Genomic DNA, 21,301 nt, shown 5'->3' on the forward strand with positions numbered 1-21,301 from the left:
GGCTGAATTTGTAACATATAGTATTTATATTTTTAAGTAACTTATTGCAATTTTCTTGCAAACATCCTTTTTACTTTTAACATTTAGCTAGCAGTAGCTAACTTTGCAGCTTGTCAGCACAATACACGCTAAAAAAAAAGTCTAAATGTTGGAGAAGTTAATGGTAAGGAGAGTTTTCCGCCAGTTATCATCTCTGTGAGGTTGTATTCTGACATTACCGTGTTACTTTGTGCTATGAACAACGTTGGCATGCTAACAAGCTCAAAATTAGTGTCTAATATTGTCTAAACTACCTTCTGTTAATTTTTCTCAGTTACCAGTTAATTATGTTTAACATTAGAGGCACAAACTGAGGCTACATTTAACCATGTTCTCCATTTTAGGTTGTTGTGTAAACATGCCAACATGATGGGAATGACATTAGTTTCGCAAGTTTGCTCGTTATTGGACAAATAAAAACAAATGAGTTTAATGAATTATAATGTAAAGCACTCGGAAATAGGATTAGTATATTTTAAGTGTCAGTAAGTGTCTATTCTTTTCATTAATTGTGTTATAATAAATAATATGCCTTTTAAAGAATGTTTAATCTCTGTCGAGGTCATTACGTTAAACCTCGCCGCAAAGATTTTATTGTATATTTTGTCCTTAATCCACACCATGCGATATAATAAATCTGAGACAGAAACATTTTAACACAATCTATGCATTTTAATATGTACTGACACATTTCACTTGCAACCACAAATGTCAGCTTAATTGTGGCGGCAAATAAAAAATCAGGGACGAGCAATCTAATTTATCTTCACTTCCAGGATAGCATGAATTTCTGTACCTAAATTTTTGCCTTTTTCTCTGTCTACCTTTTAACTGTTGAGATATGTTTACACTTGGTAACGGCATTAGATGAAAAGTCATGAGATAACCAAAGTCTGGAGGATTCACTCTCCTCAAACCCTCCTCCAAATTTCATGCCAACTGTTGATTTCAAAATAGCTGGACTGCCATTCATAAAGTTAACAAGGCTAAAAAAACACACAACTTTTCTTTTCCATTCTTCCCTTTGTGTGCAACATTCATGTCTCAGCAGCTGACTTCACTTCCTCTAACATGCGTCCTCTGTGTATTTGCTCGGTGCAGTCATGTTTTTTCCTCTGCAGCCGAGCTAAATCTAAATCTCCACTCACAGAAGCTGTCGGGAGGAACTGCTGCCAGACCCTGGTCTAGCTGCGAGGCTGGATGGACTACACATAAAACGACTGCTATCAGGAGACTGTTGAGGAAGCAGAGCCAGGCAGCGTTCAGACCCAGGTACGCAGGTATTTCCACAGGTGCGAGAAAGAGCGCGGCCAGGAAAACCAGGAACAGGGCCCACGTGTTTAGATAAACATGCACGGCTTGGTGGACAACACTTCTTCTGGCGTGAGCTCTACTTTGGTGTGTAACTTGGTCTTTCAGAGGGTTTTTAAATAACCGTGTGCTGCATCCAGCATGCAGCGCTGCACAGCCCAGAGTCAGGAGGAGCAACATGGCAACCTGCAGGATCTGAGAGGTGTGGAGGACAAAGCACTGGTGAATCTGGTGGTGAGGAACGTCCTCCATGATGGGAGTGTAGTCAGACAGCAGGAGGACGTAGAGAGCAGCGAGGAACCACAAGAAGGCGGTCACAAGTAGGCACACAAGCCATCTGGCCCTGGCGGTGGTGGACTGCAACCTCAGAGTGACAGTGCAGAGATGGCCCAAACCAGCGGAGACTACAACAGGCCACTGCAGAGTGCTGTAGACCTGTCCGACAATTTGAACCAGCAAACATACATGATATCTGGTCAGCTTGGAGCCCAGGAGGAAGACGTATCCATCAGCGTGGAAGTGAACTGTGGTGACACAGACGGCCAGAGTTGAGTCAACAATGGAGAGGGAAACGCAGAAGACTCCCAGGAGGGTTTTGCAGATGTGTTTTCTCTGGAGAAACACGAGCGTCCAGTTAAGCAGGCATTTTCCTCCCAGACCGACCAGGATGGAGGGGATGGAGACATACATGGTGCACAGTCTGTCGGAGGTTTTAATCGGAAATCCACCAGGGGAGGTGGGCAACGTTGGAGGCTCTGCCACTGCAGGGGGAAAACAGCATTTTTAAATAAAGGTTTTAAAACCACTAGAAAAACTTAAAGGTATGAAATGTAACACCTGCACCTTAAAATGTGTCAAAAGAGCTCGACCTAGTACTCACATTATTCTAAACGTTTTCCAACAATAGTCAAAAGCAGAGAAATGTGCAATCATATTAAAGGTTTCATTGTTTCATTGGTCGCCTGTCGCTATAACTACTGTGAAGTAGAGAGTGAGGAAAGAAGCCGGCGAATGTGCCTAAACGTAGTATAAGTGTAAACATATGTGACCAAAACCCAGATGCTGATTCTAATCACCTTTTTCCAAATAAGCCTTACTCACCTCAAACCAGACAGAAACAAAAAAAACCCAGACATCTTTCCTGTGAAAAACTGTAGTCATCATGGGATCAAAGACCAAGGCCACTGACACCATACAAACTGTAAATTTAACTTCTGCTTTTTCAAACTGTCATTCAACATGCAAATGGTGTGACTTTGTCCTCTAACCCACTAAAACAGGCTGATTCAAAGCCAGGAAATGGAGCAGAAGTACACTGTCCAGACTGTAACTTACCACACAAGACTATTACATTAAAAGAGACGCTAGCTGTTCACACACAGACTCTGCATTAGCGCCACAGCGAAGGCTCACCTTTTCTCCACTTTTGATCGTTCACACTGAACCAAGTGGTGCCGGCATAAAGGAGAACGTTTTTAACTCATATCCCAGTTGATCGAGGTTACCGAGTGCTGTCAGAAGGAGAAATACTGTGATTTTTTTGCACAATATTGACCAGATATCAGGACGGCAGCTAAAGCGAACCTATGGGGGCAGACATCAAGTTTTACTTTCGGTTATGTCTGCCCCCATAGGTTCGCTTTTGCTGCCGTTCTGATACTCGGTATACATTGCGCCAAATGTTCTCGTTATTTTTCCTAATGACAGCACTTGGTAACCTCGATGAACAGAGATATGGGTTAATAACGGCCGAAGTTCTCCTTTAAGCCGCACCGGTGTGTTAATTCATATATCATGCTGGGTGATGCGTAAACAAAAGAGGCGTGGTGGTACACATCATGACGTTTAGATCTGTGCTTTTCTTCAACGTATTTCCCCTGGTGTCCATCTGTTAATCAAAACATGTATCCACCAACTGTTTAGAATCATATGGATGCAGTTGTAATGTGTTGGGATTTAGATCCTAACCCATCACGCATCCTGAAAAGTGACAAAGTTACCTTTTTTACTCTAAGTTTCATCATTACATAACCGCCAGTCAACAGCGGACCCTGTTTGTCTGAGAAGTCAGTAGGACAGACAGGATGACAGACACTTTTCCACGTATAACTGCGCTATTTTTTTCCTCATATAAGTTTACAAAGACACTACCAGTTACCACGCTACTGTTGTTTGGTCCTGCAACGTTGCTTTGTGGGTTGAAGTGTAGGACCTGTTTGGCCGTCAGCCTGTGAACACCATCACGCCGACACACCCCTGATCCGTGCCTCCAGCTTTTTCCATTCAAACAGACGACGGCACGCCTCTGCCACAGCTCTGATACTACCTCTGAAGGCGGATCAGAGCCTCAGCAAAACTGTCCCGCCTCTCCACATCTGTAACTTCCTACTCTGAGTCCTTCTGAGAATATTACAGGTTATGACTGTTACAGATGTGTTAGGAAATCCCCTCGATGGTTTCTATCTGGGAATATGGAGATTTGAGGTGAAGAAATGTTAATTTTTACAGTCAGAAGTTACACATTTTGGATTTCAAAAGAGGAACAACTATATTTTCATACACAGTGCCTGATGGTTGACAAAGAGATACATAAATACATAAATAAATACATAAATACATAAATAAATACATACATACAAACATACATATATACATACATACATACATACATACATACATACATATCTTTGTAACTACATAATTTCCTCACCTTAAGGTCCATTTAGCCATTCTGAGTCAGATCACATGATCTCCCTCCAAAGATGGAGCTTGCCAAGATGTTTCACTTTTCATCCCCTCTGATGACTTGTTGTCTATTTTGGCTTAAAAAGTTGAGAAAAGTTCATTGTTCACCTTGGAAACAGCAGCAGACAGACAAAAACAGTCTCAGCTGCAGACTCAAGGATGATGTTTGTCTGCTGTTTCCAAGGTGAAGAATAACCTTTGAATCCGTGCACCTTTCATTTTTTTTCTATTTATGTTTATTTTTTTTTATGCCAAAACTGTTATTCAGATGCAAAATGAATCAATTTATTTCATGTGCAAAAGGTGACACAAAATAAATTGGTTCATCTGAATTGCATTTGAATAACATCTTTTTAAAAACTCTGTGCAAGAAACTTATATGAAATGGGACTGCTGATTTAGGCAACACACACCTGACTCTGTTTTTCAAAAAGCTTGGATTCAGGACACTCTCACAATTCTTACGATTTTATGTTTATCAAGCTTTTTTTAATGACATGTTTATTTTTCCTGTTTTTCTCCTATGTCTGTAGAACGCTTTGTATGAGGCTATTCATGTTAATACAGCTATTTATTTAAGTTGGAAGAAGTGAGAAAACTCTCTGAGACTCAAAACAGATGGAAAAGAAGATAAAAAATGTGATTAGTAAATAAATTGAACATTAAACATAATTTATTATGTGAGTATTTTAAGTCTCCTGGCTACAACCCTGTGTTCCCTCTCTCATTTTGATTATATAAAGGCAGAGGCGACCACTTTTGATAGACAGTAGATGCTCTTGTTAGGTTTAGGCACAAAAAGCCCTTGGTTAGGGTTCGCCAGGGCTGAAACTCTCCTTAAAAAACATGTCCAATTGTGGGGCACCCATTAGCTCAGTTGGCAGAATGGGCGTCCCATGTTCAGAGGCCTTGTCCTCGCTGCAGCGGCCCCGGGTTCGTGTCCTGACTTTGGGCCCTTAGCTGCCATGCTTCCTGTCATCTCTGAAGCTGTCCTATCAATATAGCCATTCAAAGGCCAAACAAACTGTCTAGCTGTGTCACACTCACTACTGTTCGACAAGCACGCCTCTATATGATGTGATGCAATAGCCTCCTACACCACTGATCTAGGTAGTATATGAAGTTTCTAAAATTGGCTCCACGTTGACGAACTACAGCATTAAAAGTTTCTTACAGGTGTTGATCAATGAAGGCAAACAGGGCAATACTCTAAAGTGAGACATTCTGCAGAATGAGTACTTGATTGATACTTTAAGTACATTTCGATTACATATTTGTATCTACTTTTACTCAATAACTTTTCTGAATTCAGTACTTACAATAGCTACATATTTCTACACTCTAGTATGTCTACTTTTACTTAAGAGTAAGACCTGACTACTTCTTCCTCCACTGTATGTTTCCCAGCTTCACATGTGACTTTTACAACACAACACTCAAGTATTTAAAGCACACATTGCAGTTGCATTTAGATGTATTACCTGGGTTAATTAAGTCATCTAATGTTAAATGTGTGTTTGATGCTGTTTCCTTTCAGGTCATCATAGGTGAAGGATCCAGCTGCAGAGCCGCTGTACTGCAAAAGAAGTCTTTGGTCTAGAAAGTCTGTTAGAAGAAAGAAAGTAGGTTTGGCAATCTTGAATCATGTCTGAACAGGGTAGTTCAGACAGGATTAATCAGGAAACCTTACTTGAATGAATGCCAAAGTTATGAATTCATATTTTGTCCAGGGTCTTTTATTATGTGTAGTGGTGTATAAACAGCCCAGCACTGCAAAAAATACATACCGTTTAAATGCAAGTAAGACTTATATGCAGTCCAGTAGGACAGCAGAGATTTCCCACAACTTTGCAGCAGCAAAAAGCATGTATGCTGACTGTAATGTGAGCCCAGTGTAAACAAGGTGTGGTCCATGACAGGGAACCAGTCCAGCCATTCTCACCTGGTGGGCTTCAGAGCGCCATCTAGTGGGCAGTGGACCCAGTGATACTGCCAAAAGGTTAGATTAGAATCCAAATTTTAATGACCCCTCTGGAGTGGGGTGAGGAAATATGACCCTGAATATATTACATTTGGATTCACAGCGATGCTGCGCTGAAAGCAGTGCTTGTTTTCTTTTCTTCTCATTTATTCATTTATTTATTGTTTTAACAATCAGAAATCGGCCTCCAGGTTCCAAAACACTGAAGTCACCATACTGAAGTCTGCTCTGTTGCGCATGTTACGTATTTGCATTAAAAAGAGATATTGGATTAATTTGCTTATAGTTCTATTTTACTTACATAAGTTACGTATATTTTTTGTCATAATGCATCTTAAATTTGATTTCTTATTCTTCCAATACTTTGGGCCTGGTAATAATGAAGCAGAGGTAAATTGCAAAAAAACTATTTTGAGTACCTTGAAACTGTACTTGGATTCAGAACTTTACAGAACTTACAGTATGAGTCATTATTTTTTCTCGTGTAATGGTTTTTTGTGCTTCTTCCACATCATATTCATATGGCGACCTCAAGTCAATGAATATATTGTAATAATTTTGACTAGATTTTTTACGTTTGCATTACAATCATGCAATGAAACATCTAAGATGATGATGATAATATATGTAAGAGAAATATGATACCATTCACTACAACAGCGTACACACAGAATGATAAAACATGATTAATTACACTTAGTGTTTGTTTTTGTTAATGTAGAAATATGATGTAGTACATAATGCATACTGTATAAAATACTCACATACTATAATATGGAGTGCACAGTATTACATAATATAGTAAGGAAATCTATAACATAAGATGAAATGTAATGTCATATAGTGTAACCTAATACTAAAACACCAAAACACACAGTATTCATTACATATTATTACTTCAATCAAAGATAATAATAATGATGATGATGATAATAATATTTTAAGGCCTATATGTACACATGTATGTTTTCAACTCTTTGGTGTATCATTAATCAAGTATGTTAACTGTATGTGTATTATGTGGAGTAATCAGTGTAAAAAGTACCCAAAAGTCATAGACTACTTGAGTAAAAGTAAAGATACCATGTGAAAATATTACTCTGGTGAAAGTGAAAGTCACCTATACGAATAGTACTCGAGTAAAATTCTTAAAGTATCTGATGTTAAAAGTACTTGAGAATGAAAGGTAATTTTTCTGGAAACAAATTATGTAATCTCCTTACATGTATTCCATTACTCCCTAAGTCTGGTAATAAAGTAGGCCTTTAGTATAGTAACATAGCATAGAGTGTTATAAATTATTATTAATAATGATTCTCACCATCGTGATATTTTTATATGTACTTATTTTAGTCATTTCATCTCTTTCTTCTATATTTAAAGGTGCACTGGTTGTAGTTTATATTTCTGGGGAAGAAATTTTAATCAGAAGAGAAAGATTTTCTTTGGTGGACTTTTAACAAAATGAACAACCTTGCTTTGTTTTCATGGCTGAATAAAACTGAATAAACCGACCTTAAAGGACAACACAATTTCATACTGTTTTACTTTGTTAAAGTGGCAGACCCTGCCACCTTTCCAGCTTCAGACAGTGTTCTGGGGACATTAATTTTTATTAATACCTCATTAATATTGTAAATATTAAAATTCTGAATTTGAAAAAACTACACGGTGTTCCATTATTCAAGTGTCCACATGTGTTAAATGGCTTCTTGCAATTGGTGTGTTTAAAATCTCTAAATAGTTTGGGAAAAAAAGACAGAAAACGATAGCAGCCTTTTAAACTCAGTGTTTTCTTTTTTATAAATTAACTATGATGAAAATACTGTAGATATAACTACGTGACTTACACTATGTGGTCGTTATCACCAAACATGGCGCTGTTCCCTTAACTGCACACCCGTCCTTCGCTGAACCCGTCCGCCGGAAACATCACTTCCTCCGCCGGTCATATATACTATTTTACAATTCTCCAGCGTTTAGAGTTTGACAGCGGTGTGGGTCCTTAAATACACGTTTTTATTTGCGTCCAAACACATCCGAGCCTTGATGAACTAGCAGCGATATGAGCACGTTTGCTTCTTTCTGACAAAGTAAGACTTTTGTTTTTCGTTCCGAGGTGAACACCGGTTAGCTAGTTAGCTAAACGATAAGTAACATCAGTTGTCAACAGACCAACGGTTTTCTAAGCTAATTAGCTAGCTTAGTTGTGTTTGTGTCACTCAACTGCTTATTTCTAAGTCCTGTGTTATTAAAAACACAATTATCTTAGTAATACTTGTGTCCAAGGTCACTGTTACTGCTAACACTAAAAGATAAACAATGTATTTTACTTTAATTCTGTTGTCAGTATAAGCTGGCGTTAATTTTAAAAAGACAATTGTACATCTTGTTTTGATATAGTTGGGTTAGCTCAGGTTTGTCAAGTTAACATCACAAGAAAGAAGTTATGTTAATGCTTGACTGTGTTTTGTAGAAAATCAATATATAGTTAGTGTGTTAGCTCCCTGGCTGACACTTACGATAACAATGATTAATTCATCGATTTCTCTGGTTTAAATATTAACTGAGACCCCCAAAAGACAAATGGCTTACTCCACACCCCACCCAGCATCCAGCTGTAAAGGTGCACAAACTCAAGGAACAACTGTCTTCATTATTAAGACTGAATAGATAACATATGCTAAGTGTTTCTAAAGGACAACATCATTTCATAATGTTTTACTTGTTGTTGTTGTTGTTGTTGTTGTTGTTGTTTATATTTGCCAGACACTGACACATTTCATGCTTCAGATTGTTTTCAATGGACCTTATTATCCTCTGAGGAAGACTAATTTACTCAGCTATGGAAATAATTAGTGTTGTCATGATACCAAAATTATGACTTTGGTACGATACCTGCCTAAAATATCTCGATACCGATACTGAAACGATACCACGGCGGAAAACTAAAACATCATCAAAAGTAATGGCATAAATTTTAGATGACAGAATGTGGAACTTAAAATTATCTGTACCTGTATCCAAGAAGACAAGTGTCTTAAACAGTTCATTCAGCATAAAAATGATGAACATAAATGACATTAACTGTAAGTCTGGCAATTTATAAAATAAGATAATACTTATTCATCCCACAAAGGGGAAATTTGCAATTTGCCTTTGATGTTGATAAAATTCAAACCCTGGATTATTAGACTGCAAACTACATTAGTGCACTAAAGTACAACACAAATGGCCCAGACCTGGTGGAGGTCTGTGCTCTAATCAGACCATTTTCTAATAATATAAATTACAATATTTATTATAAATTATTGACAAAAATGTACATGCTATGATTATATTACTAGTACTGATTGACTTAAAATAGATAAATTATAAGTGGTGTTGTTGATCAGCATACTTGTGAACTCCAGTGCATGTTATGGTAAAGTTCATGTTACCAGTGTGAACGTTGTGTTTGCATACAGAGATGTGTGGAACCACATCAGACTGTTAAACAGTTAGCTTTACCTCTGACTGCCTCCTGCAACTGTGATGGTGAAAATAGTTAGCTTGTCATGTCACAACAAAAACCTTGCCTGACTTCCATCCGGGGGATGTTTATGTCATCTATCGCTAACCTGCAGCACAAAGCCTGTCTGTAAACGATGCTTTAAATCCGTAATGACCAAGAGACCCAACACGTCTGTGTCGCTCTGCTCTGTGACTGTCACTGTGAAGCCACGCCCACTCTGCCTGCAGGCAGTGAGGAAGCAGAGAGAAGCTGCACACAGACATGCAGCACTGCTGTCGCACTAAGTTCATAAAGTACCGATACTAATAAAACGTGAAAAAGTGTTGTTCTTAAAGGCTGGGTACCGCGGTACCATTCTAGTATCGGTTTACTGTGCAACACTAGAAATAATAGATTTGAATTACTACATTATCAATATTGTAAATATAACCTTTCTGAATTTATTTCCAAAACTACATAGTGCACCTTTTTAAATTGAGAAAATTGAAATCAAAGATGAAATGTCTTTAATTGAAGTAGAAAATGGCTTTAATTCCTTATTTCATTGATTTTCTCACTATTTATCTCCTCAGCAGTCATTGGTAGATCATACTTAGTAGTTACAGTACTGTAACAAATTATGAATTACACTAAAGATAATTGAATTATTCTGTCCTCATGCTGCAAGTACTGGGATGCAACTGGTGTTTATGTTCATTGTTAATTAACATTCTTAATGTTTATTGGTCTCAAATAATGTAATGATTATTCTGTCGACAAACTGTGACTTAGTGAAAGTGAAACACTGCATAGATCAAAGTGTGCAGTGCTCAATGCGTTTGGGCTACCAGCACATTAGCAAAGGATAAGTCAGGCAAAGCAATAGTCACATTGCATTGAATTCAAAATGTCTGTGTGGAGTGAAAATGTCAAGTATAACCTTCCAAATCTCAAGGTTATGTCTTTAAAGTGACATTTATTGTCTGACGAACAGTTCAAAATTAAAAAATATTCAATTCACATTTTTATAAACGAAAAAAAAGCAGCAAATATTCATATTTAAGGAGCAGAAACTAGACAGAATTTGGCGTTTTAACTTCATAAATCGAATAAATAATGGGTTATCAGAATCTATACATAAAATCATTTGCTAACCCACTGATTATTTCAGCTCAAGTTTTTTTTAAATTGTAAAATTATCTGTAACAGATGTTTCTCTGTTGTTTCCCTGCAGAATGGAGAATTCAGAGAGCGGTCCATCCTCTGGCCCAGTGTCAGTGGCAGAGAGAGGCATGGCTCGACCCTCAGCACCCTCTGGTCAGCTGTCAGAGTCAGCCAGGCCCTCCAAGCACCGGGAGCACCCGTCCAAGTCACCAAGGAGACGGCGGAAGGGGACGAAGTCGCAGCGACGGGGGGGTGGTCATGAACAGCTGCTTTGGGAGATGGAGCGGCGGAGGTTGCCAGGCCAACACGAACACTTGGAGCCCTCTGGCTCAGCGAGCGACACAGTGGAAAGCTGTCCTAAGAGGTTTGCACTGCAGGTTGCCAGCTGGTCTGCCGTGCCACTGGCACAACTCTGTTGCCCCGGACATGAGGTGATAGTGTCTTGACTGGTCCTCCTCTTCTTTCCTCCTCACAGGAGAGCCCACTTTCTACATGGACCGTATCCAGCAACTCACTTTGGACCCAAAGCCTGTATTCTTCCCAACCCAACTTCAGTCATGTAAGCATGATAGATGAGTTGAACTTTGTGTTGAGAGCTCTTTGTTGGGGACAATGACACTGAGAGGCTTGTGCAACCTTGTAAGATAAGATAAAGTGAAAATGCTGTGATTGGATGTTATGTGTAATGGGCTGGCTGACAGAGCAGACTGCATGTGGTGATTGTCACCTGGTCTATAGACGGTTTCCTTGGACTTGATCTGAAAACACACACTCACGCACGCAATTATCTGCAGAATGCCTGTCATCCATCACGCAAAGGAGAGGAGATACTTATGGTAAAGAAGAGGAAAGGGTTTTTATCTTTTGATGTCTGGGATTTGGACCTCACTCCTTCAGACAGTACATCAAAGTTAATAATTAACTTTTAAAGAGTGTTATTGAGTCATCATGATTGCATCTGACTGTTTGGAACAAACTGAAACTACAAAACAGTGTGATTATGTAACAGTCAACTTTGTTTGAAAATCTTTGGTATGCATTTATTCTGTTTCTGTGTGTGAAATATGTGTGTTTTTTTTACTCACTTGTGTGTCTGTGTGTGTGTTCCAGGCACATCCAGGACCCAGCCAGCCAGCGGCTCACCTGGAATAAACCCCCTGTCAATGTGCTGGTCATTAGGAAAATCAGAGACGAGAGCCTCGTTGAGCCTTTCAAGGAGCTCTGCAGGTTTCTAGTAGAGGTACAGGATCACAGCATTTCATACACTTTATGATTGTTATCATACGTGTTTTACCAGATGAATGTTTTAGGATTTTAATGTGATTGAGGAGGCAGACCTCATGCAGATCCTGATTCTTTCAGATGTCATTGCAAGCATTGATCATTTCCAGTCTCCTTTTCCTTTGCAGGGTTCGTACGGGTGCTTGAAATCCTGGAAAGTGCTTGAATTTCAATGTTGTGTTTTCAAGGTCTGAAAAGTGCTTGGATTTTAGTTTAAGTGCTTGAAAGTGCTTGACATTATAACTCTGTGTCTTTCACAAAATTGGGATCAGACTGGATAATTAATTTCTGAAGTTTTTGCTATTATAAAATATAATTTTAGATGTTTACAGCATGATACAATGTACATAACTGTGATAAAAAGTGAAGAAAAAAATCATAAGTATATATATTCCTTTAGATACGTATTTCATCCCAGCAATAAGGTGCTGGAAAATCTTAAAAATGACCCTTAAAAGTGCTTGAAAAGTGCTTGAATTTGACCTTGAAAAATGTGTATGAACCCTGCCTTTGGATTATGTAGCGTATTCATATACAGACAGGTTGTACACACTGCACAGCTGATCTCACACCAGGTGTACTGAGGACGAGATTATCTCACTCAGAGAAATCCACAGCTGGAGCAAATCAGAGTTAGATGTACTTTATTGATCCTGAGGGGAACATAAGGTTATGTTACAGGTGTTCCTTTTAGAATAGAAATGTTGTAGCAAATTCTAAGAAAAATATAAAATCAAAAACAGATACTCAGAAAGTTCAGTAAAAAAAATTAAAGTAGAAATTAAATAACAAAAAGTAAGCTATGAAATAAAAATTTTAAATGTATACTTCAGAAGAAATTGTGAACAATTATTTAAAAATGCCCTGTTATGCATTAAAAACTTATCTCGAAAGTCTAAAAATCTGTTGAATTCAGTTCCCTTAAAAAAGCCTCAGATTATACTTTTAAAAAAAAAATGTAATTAACCATAGTTGTAAATATTTAGTCTTGTCTGCTACACACAGTAATGTTGTAAAATGTGTTTGCATGTTAATGAGGGCTCTCGGTAGACACTATAATATCAAAGTAAATTTGTTGAGACAAGAGATTTTACAGGAGGTTGTTGTTATTTGTCTTGTTTGTAGAGGTTCTGTCAGGACCATCAGACTTGACACTGTCTCTACTGCGAGCTGTAGTAGCGAGGAAACTGGACAAGTGTTGATTTAGGCAAGAACTTTAATGAATCAGGTCGTGTTGATTTATTTATAGCATTGGGAACTATTGTTTCATACTTCTGTGAGTGCTAAACAAATGTGATACGATGAAATCATTCTGTTAGATTATTTTCCATCATGTACCCTTCAAAATAACTACCAAGTAATAGCTTTCTGTGAAGTATTAAAGCGTCTTAAGAAATCATACATTTAACTTGATGAACACTGCAGACCTACTTGGTTTGTGCTGAGATAAACTTTTCAATTATATAATAGTAATATCACTACAATAAAGCTGCTCTCTTCATATTGTTTGATTGCATTAAAAGCAGTATTTTAATGAAATATCAGCTGTATCAGCACCATCGAGGCCTTCTGTGTTGGGCAAATAAATACAAAGATTACACTAGACTGTAAAGATGGAAAATCTGAATTGTATGTGCTTCTCAATAATATTTCAAAATTGTTGTTTTTTATAATGTTGGAGCATTAAGATATCTGACAGTAATACCAGGATGCAGTTTTATTTTAGGTTTCAGCAGTGGGGTGATTCCTCTGTTTGGATTTTGAGATTAGATTGTCAGTTTTATTGATTTTAGTTACAGTGTTGTCCTTGGCTAAAGCCATGTTCCTGCTGGAATTTGTAAAAAAAAAGAAAAATGTCCAAGAACAGCGTGTACTTTAGTGAAGAAAAACACATCTAACAGAAAGAATCCAGGAAATGAAGCAGACATGTGTGTCAGAGTTACAATCTGGTCTCACGGAGTGACAGCACCTTTTGTCCACGTTTCCTAAACAAGCTGCACTTTGTGGAACAGGAACTCAAGCATTTGCATTCCATACAAACACAGTCACGTCGAACTACACCTGTTTGGCAAATGGTCACCTTAGTTCATCACAAACATTTATTTTAGAGATGTCTGTGTGAGTTTTGGCTGTTTTCACTAAAGCTTGTGTTTCAGGAGAAACTGATGATGGTGTACGTGGAGCGCAGGGTGGTAGACGATGCTACGCTGTCAAAGGACGAGGCATTCGGCTCCATACGCAATCAGCTGTGCACGTTCAGAGAGGGTGAGACACATATTAACACTGAACTAATGACGTACACAAAATAATACTGCCATTAAAAGAAAATTCTGTGTTCACAATTAAATTCAAGTAAAGATGATACACATACACATAGAATGCCCAAAAAGTAATCAAATAGTCATAATGTTGAATTTGGAGGTCTAGCTCTCTTGGTCCTCACATTCTTACATAAGAACACTTTTTTTTAAACATGATAGGAATGTATTGAATGTAGCAGTGTTTGTGTCCGCCTGCAGGTTATGATGATATCTCTGACTGCATAGACCTGATCATCTGTCTGGGTGGAGACGGGACCTTGCTCTACGCCTCCTCTCTCTTCCAGGTAATCCCACCAGTATAGTACGTACTACATTCAAGATGAGTCATACTTAAAAGTTACATAAAATGACTTTAAAATCTTTTCTTATATGTTGTCATCTCTAACCTAACCTGGGATTTACACTGTCAAGTCTAAACTGTATTATAAGCATACCTCCCTTGTGATCACTGCAAAAAACAAAACAAAAAAAAACCTAGATAAAGAATTTCACTTTTTTTGGGTGGATCATGGTCTCAATCCAAACTGTAAAATGTCTGTCAAAAACAACCCAAGGTACACTTTTGGGTTTGTGCAAAATTAATATGTCCTTATTTTGTATGGCAGTATGTATTCAAAAACACAGAAAAGGTTATCTGTGAGTATCAAGAATATTTAGTTTACTGGATAATTGCTCATAATAAGCTCTCTCATGAATGAATGTTAGATATACAGATGTATACAACATTTAAATACCAGTTTTATACTGAGTAAGGTGAACAGATGAGTGTCTGGGTCGCGACTCTGTCGATTGTGAATCCAGCAAAGACGTCAGATGTGTAATTTTTATGTCCAGCTTGTTTTTGTCTTCTATAGGGCAGCGTTCCTCCTGTTATGGCATTTCACCTCGGCTCCCTGGGTTTCCTGACGCCCTTCAAATTTGAGTCATACAAGACTGAAGTGGCTAAAGTGTTTGAAGGTAGACAGTTATTTGCATATATACTTTGAAATGAATCACTACTCTCTGTTGTTGCATTAAATACATTAAGTAGATAATGTGTGTTTTCAGGCAACGCAGCCATCACCCTGCGCAGTCGTCTAAAGGTGAAGGTGGTGAAAGACATGCTTCAGAGAGAAGGTCAGCAGCCGTACAGCCGAGAGACGACACAGCAGCACCAGCAGCAGGAACACAACGGAATTCTTCCCCAAGGACACACCAACAGCGAGGCCGGCAAGGTCACCCTGCAGCTCCAGGTGAGGACAAAGAGGCACAATTAACAGTGTCGACCTGGGTTTTTGAAGCACTAAGCTACTATTACTTGATGTGTTTTCTTGGTCCCTTCCTGATTATTTGCCTCATAGTTGAGACACAAAGCAGGGTAAAGATGCAGACCACAGCCTGTTTTCATTGCAGGAGCTTTTCTAACTATTAGGGTAAAAACTCTACCCTAATAGTTACAACTCATCGACAACTCTACAACAGCTTTATTCACACAGGAGGCGGGTCAATATTGGGTGAGACTCGAGTCGATATTAGAGCAAGCGTCAGACATTTCAAATAAAGTGTATTGATCTTAAAATCAAAGTTATGTTGTCGGCTCTTTAACCAGTCTGAAAAGAAAACAAGATACCAAGAGAGTGTTATTTTACTGAGAGGCAGCAACAGAGGAGAGAACAAAGAAACAAACGTTAATTTGCTGTTTGTTTCACTGCACTTATGACTAAAAACAGATAATTGAACTGTCACTAACTAAGTCACTCAGCAGCTTTGTAAACAGACGCTCTGAAGTTTTCTGTCTCCTTTTCCACATCTCCTTTGCATTAATTAATTGAATCCACGGAAACATCAGAGCTACACAGCAGTAAAAACAAATGATGATGAACAGAACAAACCTTTGTTTTTGTTCTGTGTCTGTAAGTGCTGTGATCTTTAAGTCAGTTCTTGGTTCTGCAGACACTTAAATGTAAGAACAAATGTTTAAAGGAGGTTGTATAGTTCTCGAGCATTCGTATCCCCACCAAGGAGGTTATCTTTTCACCAGTGACTGTTTGTTTGCTTGTTCTCGGGTGTTACGACCAGGGCCTAGGGGAAACCCTGGTGCAACAAGAGAATGAGACCAGCCTACAATCAAACACACCTGCAACCAATCTCACACACCCACTCATACTCTCACTCAGGTAAAAGAGGGATATTAAAAACAGACAACAATGCAAACATTTATGACCGCTAGGGTCGTAACATTGGGACTACATAAAAACTACTGAACAGATTTCCACAAACTAGGAAGAAGGGTGGGTCTCAGATCAGAGTAGACCCCATTAACCTTTTGATACGCCAGGATTTGTCATTAATACAAATCCCAGGTCTGTGACAGTTTGTCAGACATAATGTTGGTGCTAAATACTAACAAAACTCATTACATCATAACAATGTGATGTGTTGAAAACTTGTACGTTGAAGTGAACGTGTATGTAACCCTGTGATCCGACCCTCTTACTGAAGTAACATAGTGCAGAAACAAGTGATGGGGGCCAGAGTGGCTGAGACAGAGACACCATTCACCCTCTTACGTGTGTGTGTGTGTGTGTGTGTGTGTGTGTGTGTGTGTGTGTGTGTGTGTGTGTGTGTGTGTGTGTCAGTAAGGCTCGTGACTCCTATATCATCCTGGGTGTGTCTGTGCGTTCATCGGTACATGTGCACTGCTCAGTAAGCGAGCCGGGTTACTATGGCGACAGTCATAATAAAGTCAGATGTTGTGATGTTCTTTAGAGCCAGTTGCCATGGAGACCGTGGCGTCAACAGTGCAGTCTATGCCGAACAGATATTTAATGAGCTCTGCCGCTCTCCGTCTGACACACGGTGTAACTAAACAACATGCCTCACTGCTGCAGTCACACACACACACACACAGCTGCAGTGTGTTATTTTATATTTTTTCTCAGGTTTTTTTTTTTTTTCCCCATCTCATCGATCCAAGACAGAGTCTGGATTGTTGTGGTCTCTCTGAGCCTGAGTTTGACCTCACATTACACCACGTCTGCAGGATGTTTGCTCTGCGCTCAGCTGACGTCAGTTCACCTCCCAGACTTCACTGCGGCAGTACTCTGTGTGACTGACTTAAGACTGGAACATGATTTGTACGATGCTTGTCTGCACAACAGCATTTTTTCTCATGGTGTAGTTTGCTGCTGTCATGCGGGATGTAATCCAGTGTAGCCCTGCGTCTGTTTTTGAGATCATCAATGACATATGTCTCATATTTACTGTCTGTGAAAAAGAAATTACATATCAAAGACGGCATTTCCTCATTAAACAGCAGGGGCAGTACAGCCTTTATCATCTCTGTCAACTAGGTTGATTTTCAGTCTTTTGTTTGTTTGCAGGATGTCTTGAAATGCACTGAACCGTTACTGGTGAAATGTTGCTGCAGATTTAGGCCATTGGCCAACGACACACTGTTGGGTTTTTTTTTGTTGTGTACAGAGCCACCATGTGGCCATTTTATAAAGCACCTTTAACTTCACCCCTTGTGAAAGCCATTCTTTGATTCAAGATCAGTCCTCGTCTTTTTCTCCATGAACCCATTTTTCAACAAATTTAGTTTTGCAGCACTGCTCTTAGCACTGCACCTTTCACCCAGTCTGTATCGTATTTGATAAAGATATGCTGTTTTATTTTCCTCTAAGGGTGGCCAAATTCACATAGATTGCACATATAAGTATATGCACATCAAGACATTTGTAGAAACTTGCTTATAGATGGCACTACAATAACATGATTAATGTGAATGGTCACGAGTCTCATTGACTATAACCCTTTTATACACATTCAGAGTAAAAGCTATGGAACCAATCACATTGTTTGTTCACAGTATCATAGAGGTAGGCAACGCAGGCATTATGTATTTTTTCATGATGCAAGGTGTACCCATTAGGGGGCCCATACCTATAATTAGAAATCAAGGGGACTGAAAATCTGGGGCTGAGACTCATTTGCAGTTCAGTGTACTAAAGTACGGTTCTTAAGTACAATGTTCAGGTTCCTCACGAGAGTATTTCCATTTTCTGCTACTTTATACATCCTTTCCATTACATTTGTTTCATAACTTCAGTTACTTTGTAGATTCAAATTATTCAGTGTTCATAGACTATTAGTTGCGACGTGTTACCAATCAGATATTGTCATGGATGGGATAATGTGTGAGAGGATGATGCATCACAGCCAAAGCAGCACATCTTTAAATTAGTTGTATTTTATTGGCAATCTGACAGAAAGAATCTCTGATATCGATAATGGGGAACATGTTGAATAACTACCCCTGGTATGCATCTCATTTATCTAAAATACATGTCTGATGCTTGTGACTTACATTAGTTAGAAGACTAACTTACCAAAAAGAAAAACGCTGGCAAAGTAACAAAGCATATGAGATAAGAGCAGAAACTTGACTTTTGTTTTCCATCTGTGTGTGTGTGTTTTTTTGCAGGTGCTGAATGAGGTGGTGGTGGACCGAGGCCCATCCTCCTACTTGTCCAATGTAGACTTGTACCTCGATGGACGACTCATCACCTCAGTGCAGGGAGACGGTAAGGGCAGTTATGCGATGTCTCGCTTTTGCCTCCACCTTCTTCCCAAACTGAAAGTCACATTTTTCACAGTGGGGTCACGGCAGATTACATGCACAATGAAAGAACTGCACAACTGAAGGAAATCTAATAAATAAATATGGTGATGTGGGAAAGTTTCTCTCTCTCTCTCTCTCTCTCCTCCAGGCGTGATTGTCTCGACACCCACGGGCAGCACAGCGTATGCAGCCGCAGCAGGAGCCTCCATGATCCACCCTAACGTACCCGCCATCATGGTCACACCCATCTGTCCACATTCGCTGTCCTTCAGGCCCATCGTCGTCCCTGCTGGGGTGGAGCTCATGGTAAGAATGACGTGGAGGAGGCCGCTCTGAGCTCAGAAGGTCAGGCCATTATGAGCTGACTTCTAACTCGAAGAAACCAATCATTTGTCCCTTTTTTTTTCCTAAAACAGATCACCTTGTCCCCCGATGCCAGGAACACCGCCTGGGTGTCATTTGACGGCAGGAAGAGACAAGAGATCCAGTATGGAGACTGGTAAAGTTCACAAACCTTCATTATCAGCCACCCTTTCATTCCACAGGATTTTTTCCCTCAATTTACATGAACTTGCCTATTGTGTTTCCCCGAACAGCATCAAGATCACTACGTCCTGTTACCCAGTGCCCTCCATCTGTTGCCATGACCTGGTGTACGACTGGTTCGAAAGCCTGGCTCAGTGCTTGCACTGGAACGTGCGCAAGAGGCAGGCGCGACTGGCAGACGCATCTGACTCGTCAGACACAGAGAACTGAATCTGCCGCCGGCATTAAAGACATTTCTCTGCACAGCAGCCGAGTGAGTGAGAGCGTGGGAGTCTGGGAGACGAGCGTGAGGTCAACCTGCCTGGACTGTGAGAGCGAGAGCATGTGTGTCTGCAGCCAAATGAGTGTTTCATCAGTACTGTGAACAGCATGTGTACAGTATTTTATACACGTGAGCGTTACATTCCAGTTTAAACACAACCTGTAGTTAGCTTACAGGAAAAGAGCATGTTCTCATCTAGAAATGAAAATACAACCAAATCATTTAGTCATTCAAATAACTTCCATCTTACAATAAATACCATGTTTTTGGACATCAACGCGAAGGAATTGTACGTAGAAGAAACCGACAAATGAAGAGAATATACCGTAAATGTAAATGTGTACATAGATGATTCTGGATACATTTATTTAATGTCATATTTATGTGATATTTATATATTTTCAAGCGCTTTAAAAGACTTTAAAACTGAATTTCTATCACTGACTCAGCCAAAGACTTCTGTATGCGATTACTCCGCACAAACATTTTCTTTAATCCAGAGCCAGCTTCCTGTACGTCCTGACAGCAGTCTTGAGGGATTTCTTTTTACTTCATTTTTAAATGTTTTCAGCCAAGTTAAATTCAACCGGTCAGATTGCAATGTCGTAGCAGAAAACAAAGCGGAAAGATGGAGTTGGAGAAACTTTTATGTTCTGTCCACGATCGTTTAACTGAAATTGTTGGTCTGCAGCAGAGCTGAAATAAAGCTGAAGCACACGTAAAGACTTAATTGCTGTCTGATTTGTGTGGAACCATTTCACAGGATGTCATAAAAAAAAAGATGCTAAATTTTTTCATCTCCAGCTTAGATGTTGGATAAAAACATTTGATTACATGAAAGATACATTTAAGCACCATCTAATAAGTAAAATCTGCTATATTACTCTTATTGCTTTAAAATAAACATTTTAAGATTCTTTCAGGAACTTTGGACATCATGCAGTCTAACTAGATGAGGCTTGAACAGCTGTGGTGTCTTTCATGATCTGCCACTTATTGAAAAGTGAAGCTGTAAGTGAAGCTTTTACTGTTTATCACTCAACTTCACTGATCACCCAGGTGCAAGTTTAGTACAGTAAGTTTAGTACACTGAGCTAAAACTACTAAAATTCCTCCCTCCATAGAGATTATAATGTTCAGTTTTTGTTGTAAATGTTTCTGACATGAGTTGATTCAACTTCATCATATTTTACCAAATGCCTGTCAGTTTAAAGATGCACTACATAGTTTTGGTGAAGACATTTTAATCAGAAGAGAAGATCTTCACTGACTGATTTTTCTTTTTATGCCTAAACAAACGAAATAAACTATTTTCTGTTTCGTGACTGAAGAGCTTCAAACTGTTCTGGGGACCTTATTGTCCACTGAGACCAGTTTGTTTATTCAGTTATGAAAAAAAACTGCTGCTTTAGCTAGCTTTACCTAATAAACAGTAAACAGACTTTAGTTTTTACCTCATCTCACTTATCTGCTGTTAGCATTAGCATGGCTAGACACTGGAAGAGAATTAAACTGTAATGGCTGTAATGATTAGTCATTCAACCTTTTAGATGAT

General features: G+C 39.0%; 2 protein-coding genes across 3 annotated transcripts; one reads left to right on the plus strand and one right to left on the minus strand.

The window, feature by feature from the left end:
• Nucleotides 1-748: 748 nt before the first annotated feature.
• Nucleotides 749-3,598, minus strand: gpr160 (G protein-coupled receptor 160). Of its 2 annotated transcripts, none has more exons than XM_030403723.1 (2): nucleotides 3,509-3,598; nucleotides 749-2,111 (listed from the first exon to the last, which is right to left on the minus strand). In XM_030403723.1, exon 2 carries the CDS (start codon nucleotides 2,038-2,040, stop codon nucleotides 1,141-1,143), a length of 900 nt encoding a protein of 299 aa, XP_030259583.1. In that variant the 5' UTR covers nucleotides 2,041-2,111; nucleotides 3,509-3,598; the 3' UTR covers nucleotides 749-1,140. The 2 variants fall into 2 exon arrangements, with proteins under 2 accessions (XP_030259583.1, XP_030259584.1); XM_030403724.1 differs by lacking the exon at nucleotides 3,509-3,598 and adding an exon at nucleotides 2,452-2,507.
• Nucleotides 3,599-7,953: 4,355 nt separating this feature from the next.
• On the plus strand, nucleotides 7,954-20,476 carry nadkb (NAD kinase b). The gene is made up of 12 exons (XM_030403721.1): nucleotides 7,954-8,169; nucleotides 10,804-11,097; nucleotides 11,209-11,292; nucleotides 11,844-11,973; nucleotides 14,171-14,279; nucleotides 14,534-14,619; nucleotides 15,190-15,292; nucleotides 15,383-15,567; nucleotides 18,801-18,900; nucleotides 19,087-19,244; nucleotides 19,355-19,437; nucleotides 19,535-20,476. The coding sequence occupies exons 2-12, from the start codon at nucleotides 10,805-10,807 to the stop codon at nucleotides 19,692-19,694; spliced, it is 1,491 nt and encodes a 496-aa protein (XP_030259581.1). The 5' UTR covers nucleotides 7,954-8,169; nucleotide 10,804; the 3' UTR covers nucleotides 19,695-20,476.
• The last annotated feature ends 825 nt before the right edge of the window (nucleotides 20,477-21,301 follow it).

Source organism: Sparus aurata, chromosome 21, assembly GCF_900880675.1.
Source record: "Sparus aurata chromosome 21, fSpaAur1.1, whole genome shotgun sequence".
In the NCBI taxonomy this organism is placed as follows: Eukaryota; Metazoa; Chordata; class Actinopteri; order Spariformes; family Sparidae; genus Sparus; species Sparus aurata.